The sequence below is a fragment of the Rhipicephalus microplus genome, chromosome 8 (genome assembly GCF_043290135.1).
Source record: "Rhipicephalus microplus isolate Deutch F79 chromosome 8, USDA_Rmic, whole genome shotgun sequence".
Classification (NCBI taxonomy): Eukaryota; Metazoa; Arthropoda; class Arachnida; order Ixodida; family Ixodidae; genus Rhipicephalus; species Rhipicephalus microplus.
Window position 1 is genome coordinate 74,985,762 of NC_134707.1, and position 19,398 is coordinate 75,005,159.

General features: G+C 43.6%; 1 protein-coding gene across 1 annotated transcript; it reads right to left on the bottom strand.

Annotated features, from left to right (window-relative positions):
• Window positions 1–7,201: 7,201 nt before the first annotated feature.
• On the bottom strand, window positions 7,202–16,039 carry LOC142768612 (uncharacterized). Its single transcript, XM_075870624.1, has 6 exons — window positions 15,948–16,039; window positions 15,742–15,807; window positions 13,016–13,066; window positions 11,764–11,855; window positions 11,141–11,354; window positions 7,202–7,385 (listed from the first exon to the last, which is right to left on the bottom strand). The coding sequence occupies exons 1-6, from the start codon at window positions 16,018–16,020 to the stop codon at window positions 7,240–7,242; spliced, it is 642 nt and encodes a 213-aa protein (XP_075726739.1). The 5' UTR covers window positions 16,021–16,039; the 3' UTR covers window positions 7,202–7,239.
• Window positions 16,040–19,398: the final 3,359 nt, after the last annotated feature.

Consider the following 19,398-nt stretch of genomic DNA (forward strand, 5'->3'; position numbering starts at 1 on the left):
GCGATGGTGGTCTTGAAGGCGGCCTAGTTGGTGATTTCGCCTTCGTGGTTCTTGAACCATAGGCTGGCCACATCAGTGAGGTAAAAGCGCACGTTTGTGAGCTGGTCGCAGGCGTTCCACTTGTTGGAAGCGTTACGACTTCGTACTCGATGAGCCAGTCCTCGACGTCTTGTTCGTCGTTGCCGCGAAAAATTGGTGGGTCGCGTTGTCGAGGCACGCCAGTACAGTAGACTGTCGTTGGTAAGGCAGCTTGAGAAGGGCCAGGAGCAGTCATGGTGAACGGTGAGGGTAGCGTCCGATTGCGAAGTTCCAGGTTGATGGGAACTCCGGCTTCTCCACCACTCAAAATAGAGGTGTTGTACGTCGAAAATGATTGAGACGCAGCTTGGCAAAATGTGCTTTATCAGGCAGGTCCGGCTAATGGCGAGCGGCGTGCGCGAGCTACTGCTGCAGCCACCGATAATCATCGTCTTCTTCATTACCAGCAGAGCGTCGGTTATTTAAATTCATTACAATATATATATATATATATATATATATATATATATATATATATATATATATATATATAAGAGAAACAAATGTATACCTAAGGGCTCGTTCTTCCGTGTTTTGACACAATATGATGAGATCTAACAGAGAATAATACCAAAGAATTTAAAGAGGAAGTTCTTAGAACAAATGGTATGGGAATAAGAAGAACGAAAGGCGGGTGAAAAAAGCTGTAGATGCTGGACTGCTCGAAGATATGTGTTCGTACCGGCTTTCTGCCTACTACCAGATTAAACTTTTTTCGCGATTAAACTTTTTTGCAAAGTGGTGGAAGTGTGCTGGGTACGCAAATCTGGAACTTCAAAGCCTGAAGCTGCCCACTGTGTCAGCAATGCCTGATCAGACGGTCGAGCAAGGCGCCACCCTGCAAAGCACGACGCGATCTCAACTGGTCATCGTGCCTACCACCCTGCGCTAACGGGATTCCCCCTTCTTCAGCAGCACCGAGGACAAATATGTGGAAGACTGGTTGCAGCTGTTTGAAAAGGTGAATGCCGCCAACAAGTGCGACAACCCCTCGAAATTGGAGTATGTCCCAATTTATCTCAAAAATGTTGCCAGCCTGTGGTTCACAAACCACCGCAGTGAATTTACCACTAGGGTCTCTTTCAAGACCACCCTTGCAGCTGTGTTCGATCACCACTCAGTGCGCAAGCTGCGTGCTGAACAGTGCCTACGCGGACGTGCACAAAGGCAGGGCGAAAACTTCACAAGCTATATTGAAGATGTTAACGATTTATGCCTGCGCTTTAATCCTGAGATGACCGAACAAGGCAAGATCAGGCATATTTTTAAAGGCATGATGATGATGTCTTTCAAAAGTTGCTGGAAAAGGGCCCAAGTACCGTATCAGAACTTGTGACCTTGTGCCAAAGCTTGGACGAGATTTGCAAACAACGTGCATCAGTTCGGAGGTCGTCGGCGGCAGACGACACTCTCGCTGCCCTGGCCGTCGGTGGTGACAGCACCCTGCTGGAGCAGATAAAAAACATTTATGCGGAGAGGTCACACGACAGCTTTCGTGTCTGTCGTATCTGCCAAACACCGAAGCACCAACGAACCACCTGACGCCGACAACCACACAGTTTATTCAGGAGCAGGTCTCCGAGGCGTTGCCATTACCTACGTCTGCCTCTCTACCAACACCTGTTGCCGTGCCACTGACTTATGCAGCCGACGCGGCAATGCCTCCTTCTCGTCCGCCATTGTGTACGCCGCAAACTGTGCGACCGTCCGCCGCGTCGCTTCCAGCTACACAGCAGCACGCCAGAAATCCTTGGCGCACTGCTTACAACCGGCCGATATGTTACTTTTACGGAATCTCAGGTCACGTTGCACGTCTATGTCGTCGGCGCTTCACAGTAAACTCATCCAGTTACCCAGACTACTCGTTTCGGCCTCCATACCACGCGCCTCACGTGCCACCTGAAGTTCACGAATGCAACGTGCAAGCTACTTCTGACACCCGAACCTCCGCTTCCCGACGTTCCCCTTTCCGCTCGCCTTCCCCTCCAACAAGTCATCGTTCTGTATCGCCTATGCATCAACGACCCGCCTCCATTGAGAGAAAACTAACTGCCACAGCTTCGAAGGCATGAGCTGCGTCATCGTCAAATCGTTCAAGTCCTTGCCTGTCTCCCACCAATCTGATCGATGTAATCATCGAAGGAGTACGAACACCTGCACTCATCGATACCGGTGCCGCGATATCTGTGATTAGCCAAAGACTCTGCCGCTCTGTTCTTAAAGTGACGATGCTTTCTCCCATGCTTTCCCTCACCACTGTGAGCGCCCAAGAAATTGAGCCCGTCGAAGCATGTACAGCAAAAGTGGTTATTCGAGACGAGTTGTACAACATTGAATTTCACGTGTTGGCTTTATGTTCCCGCGATGTAATCCTAGGATGGGATTTTTTAGTACGTCCTCACGCCGCCGGGAACTGCGCTTGGGTTGAAGTGGAGCTGTTACCGCTTCGTGATGCGCCTTCTGTTGATGCGGCCGTATCTAGTGTGGCTAAGCTTGTCGTCGTGACGGACATAGACCTTTCTCCTTTTAGCGCCCAGTTTGTCCCTGCCTGCTGTGCTTCACTTTTTGACGCTAGTCTTATTCACGCCATCTGACATCTTCGGTATCCGCCACTAAACATCACTTCCATTCGCCGTTCTAGCACTTTGTCAAGACACTACCGGAAAATTTATTTGCATTCCCAACTCGTGCCCCCTCTGTTTTCGCCGCAACGAGACACTCTGCCACATTCAGCTTATCGATGAAGGTACTATCATGCCTGCTGATTTCTTTGACACCAAGCCAAATATAGAGCTGAACACGTTGGTTCCTCACCTTGCTTTGGACAGCGTGTCTTCCGATGCATTTCAACCTTCTATTGACAGCCTTCTCACCCCGGCTCAACCAGAGCAGCTTGTAACTTAGTTTCACGAAATGAAGCGTTTTTTTTACTTTCCCCAAGTGGTGCTAGGAAGAATGAACACCGTTGTGCACACAATTGACACAGGGAAGAGCAGTCTTTTGTGCCAGTGCCCTTATTGTGTATCCCCGGTGGAGCGTCGCGTAATTTCAAAACAAGTAAACGACATTCTACAGCGTGGAGTCATCAAGCCTTCTTGTAGTCTTTTGTATCCCCCAGTTGTACTCGTCAAAAAAATAAAAGAATGGTTCAATCCGGTTTTGCGTGGACTACAGGCGTCTAAACAACATTACAAGGAAAGATGTTTATCCTCTTCTCCGCATAGACGACGCTCTCGACTGTCTCCAAGTTGCAGAATAATTTTCCTCGCTTTCGCTCAGGTTATTGGCAGTTCCCAAAGGCTGAGTCTGGTCGTCCAAAAACGGCATTCGTCACACCGTATGGCCTCTGTAAATTTACCGCAATGCCATTCGACCTCTGCAATGCACCCGCCACATTCGAGCGAATGATGGACAGCATTTTACGCGGTCTCAAATGGAACCTATGCTTGTGCTATCTTGATGAAGTTGCGGCCTTTTCACCCGATTTCACTTCGCATCTCACTCCTCTGCGTAACATTCCACAGTGCCTTACAAACGCCAGACTTCAGCTTAATTTGAAGAAATGTCACTTCGAGGCTAAACAACTCACCATACTTTGTCATGTCGTCTTGAAAGCCGGCATCCTTACCGAACCTGACAAGCTTCGTGCTGTTGCCGAATTTCCTAAGCCAACTACAGGTAAAAAACTACGGAACTTTCTGGGCCTGTGCTCGTATTTTCGTTGGCTTGTCCGGAACATTGCTTTCATCATCGCTCCGCTCCCCAAACTCCTTGCTAATCGTGCAGATCTTTCAAATTGGACAGCAGCCTGTGACGAATCCTTCGCAACACTGCACCAACTTCTTACCTGACCATTCGTACTGCGGCATTACGACCCCTACTGCGCTGACCCAAGTACACACGGATGCAAGTGGCGTCGGCCTTGGTGCAGTACTCGCGCAACGCGAACCAGGTTTCACGGAGTATGTGGTCGCCTACGCCAGCCGCACCCTTAGGCAGAAGCCAACTATTCTGTTACAAAAAGAGAGTGCCTCGCGATTGTGTGGGCGTTAATCAAGTTTAGCCTCTTTTTGTACGGCCAAACTTTTAATGTGGTAACTGACCATCATTCACTGTGTTAGTTGGCTTCACTGAAAGATCCTTCTGGTCGCCTCGGATGTTGGGCCCTACGCCTCCAGGAATTAGGCATACGAGTCGTCTAATGATTGCGGCGAAACCACTGTGACGCAGATGCGCTTTCACGATCACCTGTGAAATCTGATGATACGTAAATATCAGCCCTTGACCTTCTCTTTTCTGCCGACAGCGTAACACACATGCCATCCAAACAGTGGAAGAACGCTTGGATTGCCTCGCTTTTCATTATGATTTCCGATGCATCAACTTCTGGTTACCGGCGTGCTCTTCGCCGCCAAGGAACGCATTTTGCCATACAGGATGGTCTGTTATACCGTCGCAACTATCAAGTGGCCGGTCGTAGATGGTTGCCAGTCATACCCGGCCATATGCGGTCTGATATCTGCAAATATTTTCATGTTTAACCGCAACACACACAAGCTGGTGCACTAAAGACGTATGAGCGGATCCCCCAACGTTACTACTGACGGGGTATGTACACGTTTGTACGCAAACACTTTCGCTCATGTTCCTTGTGCAAGCAGCGCAATACATTTCTTGAATCACCCCGTCAACTGCAGCCTTTGCCATGTCCTGCACGCCCATTGGACCGTGTTGAGATTGATCTATATTGCCCGCTACCGTGCTCTCTTGGTGGTAATCGATGGGTGCTTGTAGCTGCCGACAATCTGACAAGGTACGCTAAAATAGCAACACTACCTTCGGCTGGTGCTCTTGACATTGCAACCTTCATCTTGCATCATTTTGTTATTCGTCATGGTGCACCACGGGAGCTCCTGAGTGACAGAGGTCGCGTATTTCCGCCTGAAGTTTTGCAGCAGCTCCTACATTCATGCCGTACAGTACATCCAAAATCACCAGCCTACCACGCTCAGACAAACGGATTAACGGAAAGTTTCACTTGAACCCTGAGGGACATGCTCGCCATGTATAATAACTCCGACCACTCCGATTGGGACGTTGGTCTTCCTTTTTTGACGTACGCCAAAAACACGGCAATTCAATCAACATCAGGCTTTTCTCCATTTTTTTCTCTCTATATAGTCGTGATCTATGCAGCACACTTGACACAATTCTGCCATACAATCCTGATGCCTCCGAGTTAAGCCCAGTTTCTGAAATGGCCGAACAAGCCGAAGAGCGTCGTCAGCTTGCACGGTCCTTCGCAGCCGATAATCAAGCCCTACAAAAAAAAAACACCACGACCGTGATCTTGTTCAGGAAACTTTCCCCGTTGGTTCTCTCATGTGGCTCCGACTGCCTTTCCACTGTGCTGGACTGACTCCCAAGTTTTCACCGAAGTATACTGGCACTTAACGCGTCATACAGCACCGTTCTTCTGTCACCTATGTGATTGAACCGCTCAAGCCGTCCATGGAACAGCACCGCCATGGTCGTGAGACGCTCCACGTCAGTCGCCTCAAGCCCTGCTACGACCCTCCTGTTCTCTCTTCACCTTGAGTCACTAGGATGACTCGTCTTAATCGCCGGGGTATTGTAGTGTGGAATTTGCAAGGATTTGACTAGTAGGACTATCTCTGAGGGAGAAGTGCGAGCGTGTGCACGAAATGTAGACGCTGGACTGCTCGAGTATTTGTGTCCGCTACCTGGCGTCGCTGGTGAATTCCCTTGTATTATATATATATATATATATATATATATATATATATATATATATATATATATATATATATATATAAATATATATATACATATAAATATATATATATATATATATATATATATATATATATATATATATATACGGAAAACGAGCCCTTAGGTATACACTTCTTTCCCTTACTTTACATATATATATATATATATATTATATATATATATATATATATATATATATATGAGATATAACAGACAGTAATGCCAAGGAATGTACAGGGGAAGTTATGAAAACCAATGGAATGTAAATAAGAAGAAAGAAAAAGTGGATGAAAAAATTACCAACTGTGAGCAGTTGGTAATTTTTTCATCCACTTTTTCTTTCTTCTTATTTACATTCCATTGGTTTTCATAACTTCCCCTGTACATTCCTTGGCATTACTGTCTGTTATATCTCATTAATATTGTGTTAAAAAAACACGGAAAAACGAGCCCTTAGGTATACACTTCTTTCCCATATATATATATATATATATATATATATATATATAAAGTAAGGGAAAGAAGTGTATACCTAAGGGCTCGTTTTTCGTGTTTTAAAACAATAATAATGAGATATAAGAGACAGTAATGCCAAGGAATGTACAGAGGAAGGTATTAGAACCAATAGAATGTGAATAAGAAGAAAGAAAAGTGGATGAATATATATATATATATATATATATATATATATATATATATATATATATATATATATATATATATAGGCGTAGCGAGGAAAGAAGCGCACTGGCTCCCCTAATGGAAAAAAATGAATGGTGGGTATGGTAGAAACCACCATCCGCCATTATAGCGGATTAATGTAGTGGGTGGATGGCGGGTGAGATAGCGGATGGCGGGTGCTGGGTGGGATGCTGGGTGGGATGGCAGATGTTGGGTGGGATGACGGGTGGGATGGCGGATGCTGGGTGGCTTGACGGGTGGCCGGGTGGGATAGCGGGTTGCTGGGTGGGATAGCTGGTTGCTGGGTGGGATAGCGGGTTGCTGGGTGGGATAGTGGGTTGCCGGGTAGGATGAGATGCTGGGTGGAATGGCGGGTCAGAGGTGTGGATGGCGGGCGAGGTGGTGAATGGCGGGTGAGGTAGCTAGGCGAGCCGCAGGCAATGAATGCACATATGTAATGTATGTGTTGGATGGAAATGATTGAGTTCATGATGTCTCACATCGGTTTTTATAAATACATTGTTGTGCATCTCCAATCTCTATGAGTGTTTATGAAAAAAAGAAAATTTACCACAAAAACACTTTTAATTGACTTATTTTGCCTCGAATTCGTTTCGACAAACAACAAGTACCATGGTTAACAATAAGAAGCTTACAGGCTTGCTGTACATTTATTAAGATGGCTCATTCTTTGGTAAAGGTTCGTATTCTCTTTCCTTGCCTGCCGGCTTCCTTGAAAAATCCACGCAGGTAGCGTCGCACAGCTTTGACGCGGACGTCCTCCGGCTTTCCAGGCTGCTTGTTTGCTGCCACAAACTGCTTCAGGCACCCTGAAAAATGCCAGTACAGTGACATGTACACAAAATAAAAAAAGAGATTTCAGAGGAACTATAAATATTCAATTAAAAAAGAAGAAGCTGTGATGTCCCTTGTGCTACTTGCTTTGTTCAAATAAATGTATACAGTGAATCCACCTTATAAATACATGACTCAAATTATTCAAAACACAATGAACTCTACCTAAATTAATTTAGTCAAAGCAACTTTAAAAAATGTCGTAATTTTACAGCAGAATAGCTTAATCTAAATTTCATTCAGTGAAATGTATTCAAAGTTCCAATTCATTCTTTGTTCGTAGGAAAAAAATGTGTCATTCAGTGGTGTGTCATGAAAGGTATTTCGCCTAACATTGCGAGGTGTTAACGCAGTCCAAACTTGAACAAAATAGCTTTTTTGTGCCAGCCAACCAAGACAAAATGAACAGTGCTATTCTCTCGGAAACTGCACCCTTCTTCACCACAATGTGCTAACGAATTGTGACGAAATCTATGATTATGCAGAACACGTGCAATCCATGCATTTAATCACTCTCCATGATGATGCAAAGCAAAACAGGAATTGTATCAAAGTCGCCACCATCAGTTCAGAAAAGTTAGATGTGACCTAGGTATGTTGCAGCAATTCGCTGAACTGCTTCAACATAGGTCACATTTATTTCACAATTCAAACACACTCACTGAGCACAAAAGTTTGCTTCAGCCCAATCCATCATTTTCATAATACCAAGACGCATGTGTCCTACTCCTACTTTCATTTATCCAGCCCCTACCAAAATGGCAGATGGCCGCCCAGGAAAAAGTAAAAGCTTTATTCCAATGATTCAAGCTGTCATGCGAAACTGCTAATGTAACAAAAGGTACCACTTTTATGTGAGGATAATCAATGTGGCAATCTGTTGATAAATTTTAATCACCTTGCATTTTCAGCAACGCATTTGGATTGTCATGAGATGTGTTCATAAGGTAGACAGGCTGAAGCTTGCGCAGCGGCGAGAGGACAAAGCTCTAGTCGCTCAGAGGGGCCACGCTTGCTTAATTTTTCCCTTGCACGCACAAAAAAACGTGTTCCTCGGGGCTTTTATCCCTCATTTTGCACCCTATGGGCAACACTCCTTCTTCATCCTGGGAAGCACGCACACACTACTGCTGCACTGTGAGCAGCCGCGAAAGTTTAAAAATATCGCAGAGCTAAAAACTTCCCGTGAAGTTCTACAGTTTCATATGCAAGCAGTGCGAGGAGCAAATGCGTCAAGAGTGGATTATGGCAGTTCGTCGATACTTACGCGGTCTTGTCACTCTGAAAAATTTTTTTGTCGTGCACGGTATTACCAACTATTCACGGGGAGAAATGTGACGGCCGGACTGATATAAAAACAGAGCATTTGTAAACTGAAGCTACAACAGCAAATAGACAACCACTGTACATTTCAAGATTAGCCAGCGGCTTTCCAAGACAACCATTTGTAATGCAAAAGCGGCACAGCTTGCTAGCTTAATACCCCACTGTTAAAATACCCTACCGTGAGCCTTGCAAGTGTTTTATTCAGCTGACGGCTGTAGACTTCACATCGCCGCTCAGTGTCAACAGATTAATGCTGCGTGTTCGCATTGAGAATTTATACGTACAGGTCTTGTAAGCAACACCCATCGAGCAAGTTTAGGTATTGCAATGTTAGGATCGAAGTCATAAGTTCACTTCCCAGTTAGGCCAGCTGCATTTCCATTGGAGCGAAGCATGGCAACACTGTGCTTAGATTTAGGTGTAAAAATGACGGGCAGGGCGGGTTGGTTTTGTATATTCTAAGTGTACGTTGGGGTGACCCTAAATGTAAACAGAAGTGGCACTTGCTGTGTGTGCAGCCTCTAATCATTGTCGTCGTCCCCCCTTACACTTCAAATAGATTTAGGTGCACGTTAAAAAAGCCTCAGGTGGCTGGAATTAATCTAGTCTCACACGCCGGCGTGCTTCTTAATGATGTCATGGTTTTGGCATGTAAAATGTTATATCCTTGCATGCGCCTGTGCCGGGGGCGATATACACTTGCCGCTATGAAAACGAGTTTAAAAAGAACCAAGGCGGTTATAAAATTTTTGATGGTATCGCTAAGTTAATCGCTGTTATCAGGGGCAAATCTCGGCGTGGCCAAAAACATGCTCAATCTTAGAGGGTATTGTATACCATGGACCAAGCAAGGTGTCAAAACAACCGAAGCAACATCCAAATGGGTGAACACATTGCGTGATCAAGCATGCATATTATTCGAAATCAAACATGATTGATTGATTGATTGATTTGTGGGGTTTAACATCCCAAAACCACTATATGATTATGAGAGACGCCGTAATGGAGGGCTCCAGAAATTTCGACCACCTGGGGTTGTTTAACGTACCCAAATCTGATGGTTGGTATGTTGGTTGGTATGTGGGGTTTAACGTCCCAAAACCACCATATGATTATGAGAGACGCCGTAGTGGAGGGCTCCGGAAATTTAGACCACCTGGGGTTCTTTAACGTGCACCCAAATCTGAGCACACGGGCCTCTTTCATTTCCGCCTCCATCGGAAATGCAGCCGCCGCAGCCGGGATTCGAACCCGCGACCTGCGGGTCAGCAGCCGAGTACCTTAGCCACTAGACCACCGCGGCGGGGCTACCCAAATCTGAGTACACGGGCCTACAACATTTCCACCTCCATCGGAAATGCAGCTGCCACAGCTGGGATTTGATCCCGCGACCTGCGGGTCAGCAGCCGAGTACCTTAGCCACTAGACCACCGTGGTGGGGCTTCGAAATCAAACATGCGCTGTAAGAAACACGCACGGTAGAAGTGGGCATAAAGTCTTTTTTTTTGTGCCCATCATTATGGCACAAAAAGCCCGAAATGGCATTGAACTTATGATACGACGTAGTTAACACCCGATAAAAATCTCGACAAAACGTAACTTTCGTGAAAATGAACACTGCGCATTGCAATGGTGCCAGCAACCCAACAGGGCAGACTTAAGTTTCTGTTCTTCACACTGACTTCCTAAGAAATTGAACTCAGCGCGACATAATTCGCATTCAAGCAATCAAAGTCCGAATGCTAAATACACGCGCACGCAAAAGCGTGGTGGTGGTATGCCGACAGCTCCGAGAAGACGTGACTGCCACAGCAAATGTGCATTTTACCAGTTAACATACATAGAGGATTCGTGCTGTCACCTTACTTTTATTGTCATATGAATGCGGCTGTTCACCATCGGCATACACATAGCACTCCCTCAAAGACATTGTGGCGACCAAGCTTGTTGCGGCAAGTGACCGTGTCACACCGGGCTTATCAGTGACGAGACAGAGGCTGCGCAGGTTTGTGCGCAGTGGTTGCCACAACATCGTGTTTAACTTACTTGGTCCCGCAAAGGTAGTCGATGAATCACTCTCGGTTCTGGTGATACTCACACTGTGAAAATGTTTTTTAAACCTTCAGAGCAAGTCACAGGTGAAGCTGCACGTGCCAGGCGCCCGGAAAACAGCATGTGCAGTGCACGCGAATGTGCTGAGAGAATGTAGGCACAAGGTGGGAGCGGGGTACTAAGCGACTAGTTTTTGCTAGAAAGGCTGTGAAACGCGCGCAGCGCAGCGTCCCTTGGACGAGGTTGGGAGGCCTATGAGCAGGCATTGAACCTGCAATACCACTCACGTTAAACAGCGAAACAACGTGCATTGCAACGCAATAATGCTTACCATAATGTGCAAGTTGCTTACCTTCCATCATCTCCACTTTTTCAGGGGTGGCCTGAAGCTTCATTATGCCTGTGGATAGGCTCCGGCATGCCTGACCTGTCAAGCTGCGTTTGGCAGCTTCGGCTGTAGGCCAGAAGTGTCGGGCCAGCTCCAGGCAGAACTTGCCGTCACTAGTGTTCCGCATGATGTGCTCCCGTTTTTCTAAAGCCATGAATGTGTTTTGGCCAATTTTGACCTACATAAAAATAACCAAATATCAGTTATTTCTAGAAGATATACCGATCTATAAGCCAATAAGTTAATCAGGAAAAAACATAGCATAAACCTGCCTTCCTAGGGCTACAGAACCAGTAGAATGCAAATAGCCAATATGCGTACACAAAAGCAAGCTTCAGTAGGAAGTGTTCATTGCTTGTACGCTATATGTAGCAATGTAGGCATTATTTAAGCAGTTTTCTGACATTTACTGTCACCTGTGCACATTGGCGTGCAACAATGAAACCACGACAATTTGTGAAACATGACTATATCTTTCAGTAAACAAGCACAAAGAAAAGGGGAGGAGTGAGAAATAACTTTTAATACCACCCTTATTTGAAGTGGTTGTACTAATTCTAATCTGAATAATACGTGTGCAATGTCACCTGGCCATCAAAAACACGGTAGAGGTCAGTGGGTGCCATCGCCCTTGCCTGGCTTGCGAGTGGCTTCGCTGCTGCTGGCTGCTGCTGCTCGTCTGCAAAATTGGTTAAAAATAAAACAATGCACATTGTGGCCCATTCTATTTTTCGAATAAAAACACACTTCAGCACATACTTCTACATCTAAACTTAATTGAAGAAATCTTTTTCAAACCCTTCCAAATGGTGTAATTTAAGGAAAAAAACTAACAATTGTTATGGCCTGCTAAATGCTATTGGCAGCTTTCTATTATATTTTACTGGTATAGTCATTCCTCTGCATGTTGTTATGATACCTTTTGACTTAGTGTTCACACAAATAGGATAACCCCGCCAAGTTCAAAGAATCTGAATCTGGGAGATTTCCAAAACAGAAAGTGGGGGGGGGGGGGCGTTAATTTGTCTCACCTTTCCCTGCCCCCACTTTAAAAAAACATCTAAGAAAGAGGGGAGGGGGGTACCTAACTGCTTCGCAAGTGCAAACACAAGTTTTGTGGTCTTACAATGGCTTATAGGAAATGCAGGCAGGGTTTCCAACTACAGACAGCTCTTGGTTATACAAATCTAACGGATAAGCGAGCCTATTTGTTTCACCCGAAATTAGGTACAAAATAACTAGCAATATCGGTTTTTAAACTAAAACACACGCACGAAATATTTGGTAATAAACAGTGGTAATAGACGCAGTTCTAGACTTGTATTGCTGGCCTCGCACTTATTTCAGAAGCATCCAGCATGCTGGTCTCAGTCATATAGCTCGACAGTTTCGGTACCAATGATCATATTACCCGTTGCGACGCGGTAATGTGTTCGAACAACCAAGACATTATCAATATTATTGTACGTTTACATTAACGACTCCTAGATTGGTTTACATGGGTCAGATTGGGAAGGAGGTTTCCAAGTTGGCCAGATTAGGCTCAGAAATTTTGATTTCAGGGAAATCTTCTCGCCATCCGTAGAATGGGAAGAAATGGTACAAATTTGGTACACTTGCCAAATATGGAATAAAGCGCTGTCCCTTTTGCTATCATTTACATACAGTAACACCTCATTAGCTAGAAACTGAGAACACTGAGCTGTTGCTGAAATCATTTACATCAGTGACAAAAAGGTGAATAATCTGCCCACGTATGTGCCAGAAATCATACTTTGCAGTACCAAGCAATGTCATTCCTCCCATACAAAAGAAATAATTTAGGCACAAAACGCTCACCGCAATGTGAAAGGCTATCGTGGCTGTGCACGAAGTGATTGTCATCATGGCCTGCACAAAAAGTGAAAGCATTGTATGAATACATCACAAGAAAAGAAACCAAACTACTGTAATATCTCTGGCTCTGAATTTCCTAATATTAACAGTACTAATGAAGCCTAGATTTTATTGCAATTGCACAGCATGGCTCAATAAAAAGATGCATGCTATCTTGTAAATAAATTGCAAAGGCAAAAATGTTCGAAAATTTTGATGAATCATGATATAAAGCATTTACTCTGACTTAAAAAAGGGTGACCTTTGAAAGCGAATTTCATTGTTTGGCTGTACAGAAGTGGCTGTACAGAAGTGAAAAAATTTGTATGATATACCAAGGGTGTATGCACATTTTGTAAGATCGGCAGTAATAAAGCTCCATATTAGTTTCCAATTTTGTTTAGAGCGTTCAATTTTTCTACAATGTACTTTTTTATTAACATCTGACAACTGCAGAGCATTGTAATATTTCACAAAGGTAGTTAACCTTTTACGATTGTGGAACTAAAATTGTAAATGTACAACACAAACCAGATTTGTTACACTGCTTTACTTTCGTCTATGTATGAAAATTTCCATCTATGAATCATTTTTCATTACTAAAAAGACAAAAGCGCTTGAGCTGCTGATTCTAGCTACGTACAGTTATGGAAATGCCGCTTGTTAACACATTTTTTGAGAAATTTGGTTTGTTTTTGTTTGATAGCTCACAAAAAAAATGTAGATAATGCAGAAGTTACATAAGGGTACATGTGGATTTCCTGTCAATGTGCCAAAGAAAACAAAAACAAAGTATGTTGAAAATTGTGAGGGCCCGAGTGCGATATATTTTTTTAAAGATCAAGAAATTCTTTATCCCGTCACAGCCAAATCCTAAAATCGATTTTTTTTTAGATGCGGAAGCATCTTATACTCGCGCCTTGTAGTGCGCCGTCCGCGCCGTCCGCACCGCTTCTCGAACATTCGACAGCTGACGCGCGCGCATGCGCCGTCGCGCCGTCGCGCACTCTTCCACCATCTGTGCATCCCTTCCTCCTCTACACACCGCGCGCGCTTCACTCCTCCACCATCTGTGCACCCTTCCTCCTCTACACACCGCGTTCGACATCTACAATTCTCCTGATTCTCCAGTGGATGCGCATGTGGCGTCGCGCTTCGAGAACATTCAACAGCTGACAGTGCATGCGCCGTCGTGCTGTATATATACTCAAGGTCGGCGCTCGCTCGCTCAGTTGCCGCTCGTCGGTTGGTTTGTACGGCGCGTCGACGTCCAAGGTCGCGGTGAAATGAATTCCAACGAATCCACAAACGCAATGATCGCCGTCCCTTCGACCAGTGCCGCCCTTTCGCATACGTGTGTACGTGTTCACTCATTTAACACCCCCTCCTACAACCACGTTAACCAATTTAGCCATCGACCCAAGTAAGTCGCAATTTAACACCCCATTTCACAACCACGTTAACCAATTTAGCCATCGACCCAAGTAAGTCGCACTTTAACACCCCGTTAACCAATTATATGCTCCGCATCCTCCTCAGTGTTCCCCCGAGGGAAGCTGCGGGCAATTTTTTTTTTTCACCAAAAGCAAGTCTCACCCTACCTTCACAGAACAATCATCAACAAAATAATTTACATGTATTGCTACCTATACATTCTCAGTATGCATACACTGGCAACAAATGAGTGTAGATTGACAAGTCACGTTCTTGTAGAAGCCAGTCAGGTGCCACAGTTACTGCAACTAGCCGGTGCGAACAAAACACTATTTCAGGAATAGCCATCGTCTCTGCGTAACCTCTTGTACAGATGCATTCAACAAGCACTGCATAGTAACGCGTTGCGTGCGTGGCTTAGCAACATCCCCTTTGTGCTCAAGCCTCATTGGCCTTTTCCTGTCAGTTTCACTAATCTACGTCGTGTTGCGATCTCCACATCATATGGAATTGCAACCTACTTCAGGTTTGCCAACAAGATTTACTTTCAAAATTGAAAGGTGCCCTATAAGAAGTCCTGTTTCTGTTGCCATGGCAAACTCAGTGATGGAGCACATGAAAACATGCAGGCTAAGCTCACTAGCCTTACAGGTGAAAATTTATCGTTGACACTTTTGTAGCATTAGAAAAAAACGAGTCTGGATGCTTTCTTTGTGCACACAACAGTGCACACCACATCAGAAGGAAAGGCAATATTGTGCCTTTATTTTTTTTGGACGTGCTTGTATGCAGGACCAATAATGACAGTGTGTAAACAAATATCTGCCTTTGTTAATAATGATTGCATTCTGTTATAGTAAGCAATTTTCACTATCATACATAGCAAATGTCAAACTACTTATTGGTGACTGATAAAAAAAGTTTCATAACTTATCCATTTCCGAACGAAACATGGCTTCGATAAAACATTAGCACCTCAGTGCAAAGGAGTTTTGCGAAGATTTCGCTTTTGCAAGCCACGATATAGTGTCAATGTTTTCAACCAACCACCTCGCTATTGCACATCCTTCAAGTAGATATGTGCCATGTCTGAAACTTAAAATTGTAACATGCTCACAATATCTAAGAATCTTCTTGAAAAACAAGCTGAAGGCTAGATAAAAATTAATGTTAAATCAGTATTGCAGTAACATGACCGCTAATACTGGCTCTATGATCCTATTTTGAAGATGTAAAAACAGGGGCCAAACACTCACCAATAGATGCATTGCAATTACTGACCCCAGAGCTCGGCAACAAGCAGGTAGCTTCAACATCCATGTCTGCATAGAAAAATCCAATAGATGAAAGAACAATGTACTCTAGGTGTCAAAATGAAAGAAAAACTTGACCCTCTCACATTATGGTAATGGCTGTAGCTCAACCAGTGCCGGTTATGCAAGCAGCTAAGATTTTTATTTACCTAAATCACGAACATCTTCGACCATTTCTACAGGAAGCCCAGAGGCTGCACAAACAGAAAATTTAAAGACCATTGTATTATTGAATGGGCGTGTGCAGTGACAAAAAAGCATTACCTGCATCCAATGAGGAAGGCAACATGAACTCTGCAATGACTTAGCCTTCCTGTCTCTCAGCCGTGGCTGCAGCATCCTCTAAAAAAAGAATAAAGGAAAAAAAAGTATATATAATATCTTCTTGCCGAAATACACCCTAACTGATTTCTATATTTCATTATTGTACAGAAACCTTGTAAAACAGTGTCAACAAATTCATCACGCTTGTCATTCACAGCTTCTGAGAAATTTCATTTTGGGGTCTCTTGATTACAATAGCATAATCACGAGGTGCACTACAATAGAGCACTCTGGATTGATTTGGCCACCCAGTACTCTATTATGCAGCTAAATCAAGGTGTGCAGGTGTTTATCTATTTTGCCTTCATGAAAATGTAGCCACCATACCTAGAAATTGAACCTGCATGGCCACAGTAGTCTGCCACTATAATGACGAATTACCATTACAATACGATCGTAGCACAGGACGTGAATGCTTTATTACATACTGTTGAGCGATTCAATCTTCAATGCCATTGGATACCATAACACGTGAACAATGTTATGAGCCACTACCAGCTTTTCTGTGTGGAACTATAGTTCAACAGAACACCAGCATCACAGCAGAGCCTTGCAGATGTCCAGTTGCAGTTGCCAATGTTGAATACAAATAACAGCACCAATGTTGAATACATATAACAGCACCAAAGTATGTGAACCAAGTGTATCTTAATCACAATAAACCATTGCTGCTGATTTGTCTCCCATCTAGGCTAACTTGATCGATTACTTCTTTCCCTAACAAGAGAGTAATTACCGAATGCCAATTCGCATTTAAAGAAGCAGACTAGAGAGTTGATGTAGCTCTTATGCTGCTATGTAATCAAGTCATGGGTGGAAGCATCCAATGAGGCTTTAACATAAAATTGTAGTGCTCGGCACAAACCAGTGACAAGCAACAGCCAAACCTATCACTTGTTATTGTTGTTTGAATATCTCGTGCAGGTGGTCACAGTTCAGCTTGCCTTGAAGTTACTCTTGATACTCTGATTGAAACAGATGTTTTTAGTGCTAAAACACTGCTGAGTGGCATTTTTTATAGAAACCTTCTTTTTTAACAATGTTACTAGAATCTTTTCGACAGCTTCAATCAAAGCTTTGCCATGTTATTCTTACAGAACATAGCATAGCACCATGTTGGCTTTCTTGGTATGAACAAAATGTACTGTCATTGGATGATTACAGCTGGTAAATTATGAGGAGGCTCACAACTTAATAAAAGTGCATTAGCCAAACAAAACAAATAATGGTCATCTATAGTGAATTACAACTCAAACATACAGATGTCTCGGCTAACAAAGAATTTTTGAAGTACCGCAATAGGATCAGCTTTTCAACAGTGACACTTTCTTTTAAAGAAATCGGTGTTGCAGCGCTCTTTCTTTTTTATGCTTAATGTAAAAAAGCAGAAGCTGGTACAGTGACTCGGTCGTTACGGTGCTGGGCTGCTGACCCGAAAGATGCCGATTTGGTCTCTGATGCAGTGGCCGCATAACCATAGAGGCGAAATCCTACAGGCCTGTGAACTATGTGATGTCGGGGCACACTATACAGCCTCATATAATAAATATATCTAGAGAGCTCCACTGCATCTTTCGAAACTCAGGTCACTTTGCAATGTTAGACACCATAAACCAACAAAGCATGTAGAAATGGTGGATGAATTTCTAAAGCATGCTCCATTGACTACCTGAGTGCGAAACATTACCTTGAACACTGAAATAGCTCTAAAGATTACATTAAATACTTCATCATACAGTGAGCATGCTCTTGCACACATTGTCAGCTTACAAACTGATGTACTTTTTTTAGACTGTTTTATTTGTGACTGGTAGGGGTAGCACCACTGCATTGTTATGGAACATCCTTTCACTATTAAAGTAATCAAAAACACGTCAAAACATTCTCTGCTGCATTATAAGGCAATCAGCATTATAGCCCAACAGGGATTGTGATCTAGCCTAAATTACCTATTTATGGCTTAAAGCAATAAATGGTATACCGCTATCTCTTTAAAATATAGAAAAAAATAAAAAAAATCCTCACCAATTTTGTTGAGCATAACGTTAGTTAGCCTTGTGTTGAGGGATGAAGCCTCCGAAAGTTGTTTTCTCAACTTTTTGATTTCTTTATCTTTTTTCTCAATAATTTTTTTAGTTCCTCCACTACTGCATGGGGTGGCTCATTTGGTTGTCCATTTTCCTGCAACAGAAAGCAGGCTTAGAGAACTCAGTGGGCAAGAGGGTGCCCCTTCATATTATAACCATATTAGGCACTAAAAGTGAGCCCAAACATCACAGCGCCACAATAGGAAACTTGGGGATTGTATTATGTTCTTCAGACAGTAAACAGTATTTCATAGAATATTGCTTTAGTAATTGCAACAGATACTTTATGATGGAGGCCGAAATGTTGTAGGCCCGTGTGCTCAGATATGGGTGCACGCTAAAGAACCCCAGGTGGTCGAAATTTCCGGAGCCCTCCACTACGGCCTCTCTCATAATCATATGGTGGTTTTGGGACGTTAAACCCCACACATCATCACCAACAGATACTTTGGGAATTTGAGGATTAAAAAAAAACACACTCACTAGATTATATAGCGTGACGCACTCATACCAAATATCAAAGTAATGTGGCTGATTCCTTGAATGCATGTTGTCTAAGATCCACGAACACATAGTGAACAGCCTCTACAGATCAGCCATTAAGCAAACAGCACATCGGTCTGTCAGACTGTAAAATCTACTTTAATTCTACTTGTTTTGTGCAATAGTGAAGACACCCGGAAGTGGGCCCCAGGGCCATACAGCAATTTGTGACGTGTCACATCGTTGTAAAAAAAAAAGATGTATCTGATAGAGGCTAAATGATGAGATTGTTGTACTTGATTCATAGTGCGGGTTCGGTTCTTGTTATGAATTATGCAGCAGACTTCTCGAAGCTTTGCTTGTTGGAGCAAGCTGATACGGTAAAGCTTCCTTTATCACTGACTGCCTTAGCGAAGCGACATCGGAAATTATCCCTTAAAAGTGAATGTCTTGAATTTTCACTAGTCCTTTCACTTGCCTAATGTACTGTTTTGTTGTTTTCCATTGCTTGTGCCTCCTTGAAAATATGGTGCTTGGTCAACCCCCATGTGCATGTATACGAGACTGCCAAATTCCCAGGGAAAAGATTATACACCTTCCCCTTGTTTTTTTTTGTTTTTACTAAGCAAGTGCACAGCATGACATCAACACAGTGTGGATTTAGCAATGATCTCTTGTGAGCCAGGGCAAGCACAACTAATGATGA

Bases quoted from the DNA above. Each gene is read 5' to 3' on its own strand.
- LOC142768612 (XM_075870624.1), bottom strand. From the start codon at position 16,020: ATGGTCTTTAAATTTTCTGTTTGTGCAGCCTCTGGGCTTCCTGTAGAA. The intron at 15,808-15,947 runs GTAAATAAAAAT...TTTTCTATGCAG, and splicing joins CGAAGATGTTCGTGATTTAG to ACATGGATGTTGAAGCTACC. The intron at 7,386-11,140 runs GTAAGCAACTTG...GGCATTTTTCAG, and splicing joins AAAAGTGGAGATGATGGAAG to GGTGCCTGAAGCAGTTTGTG.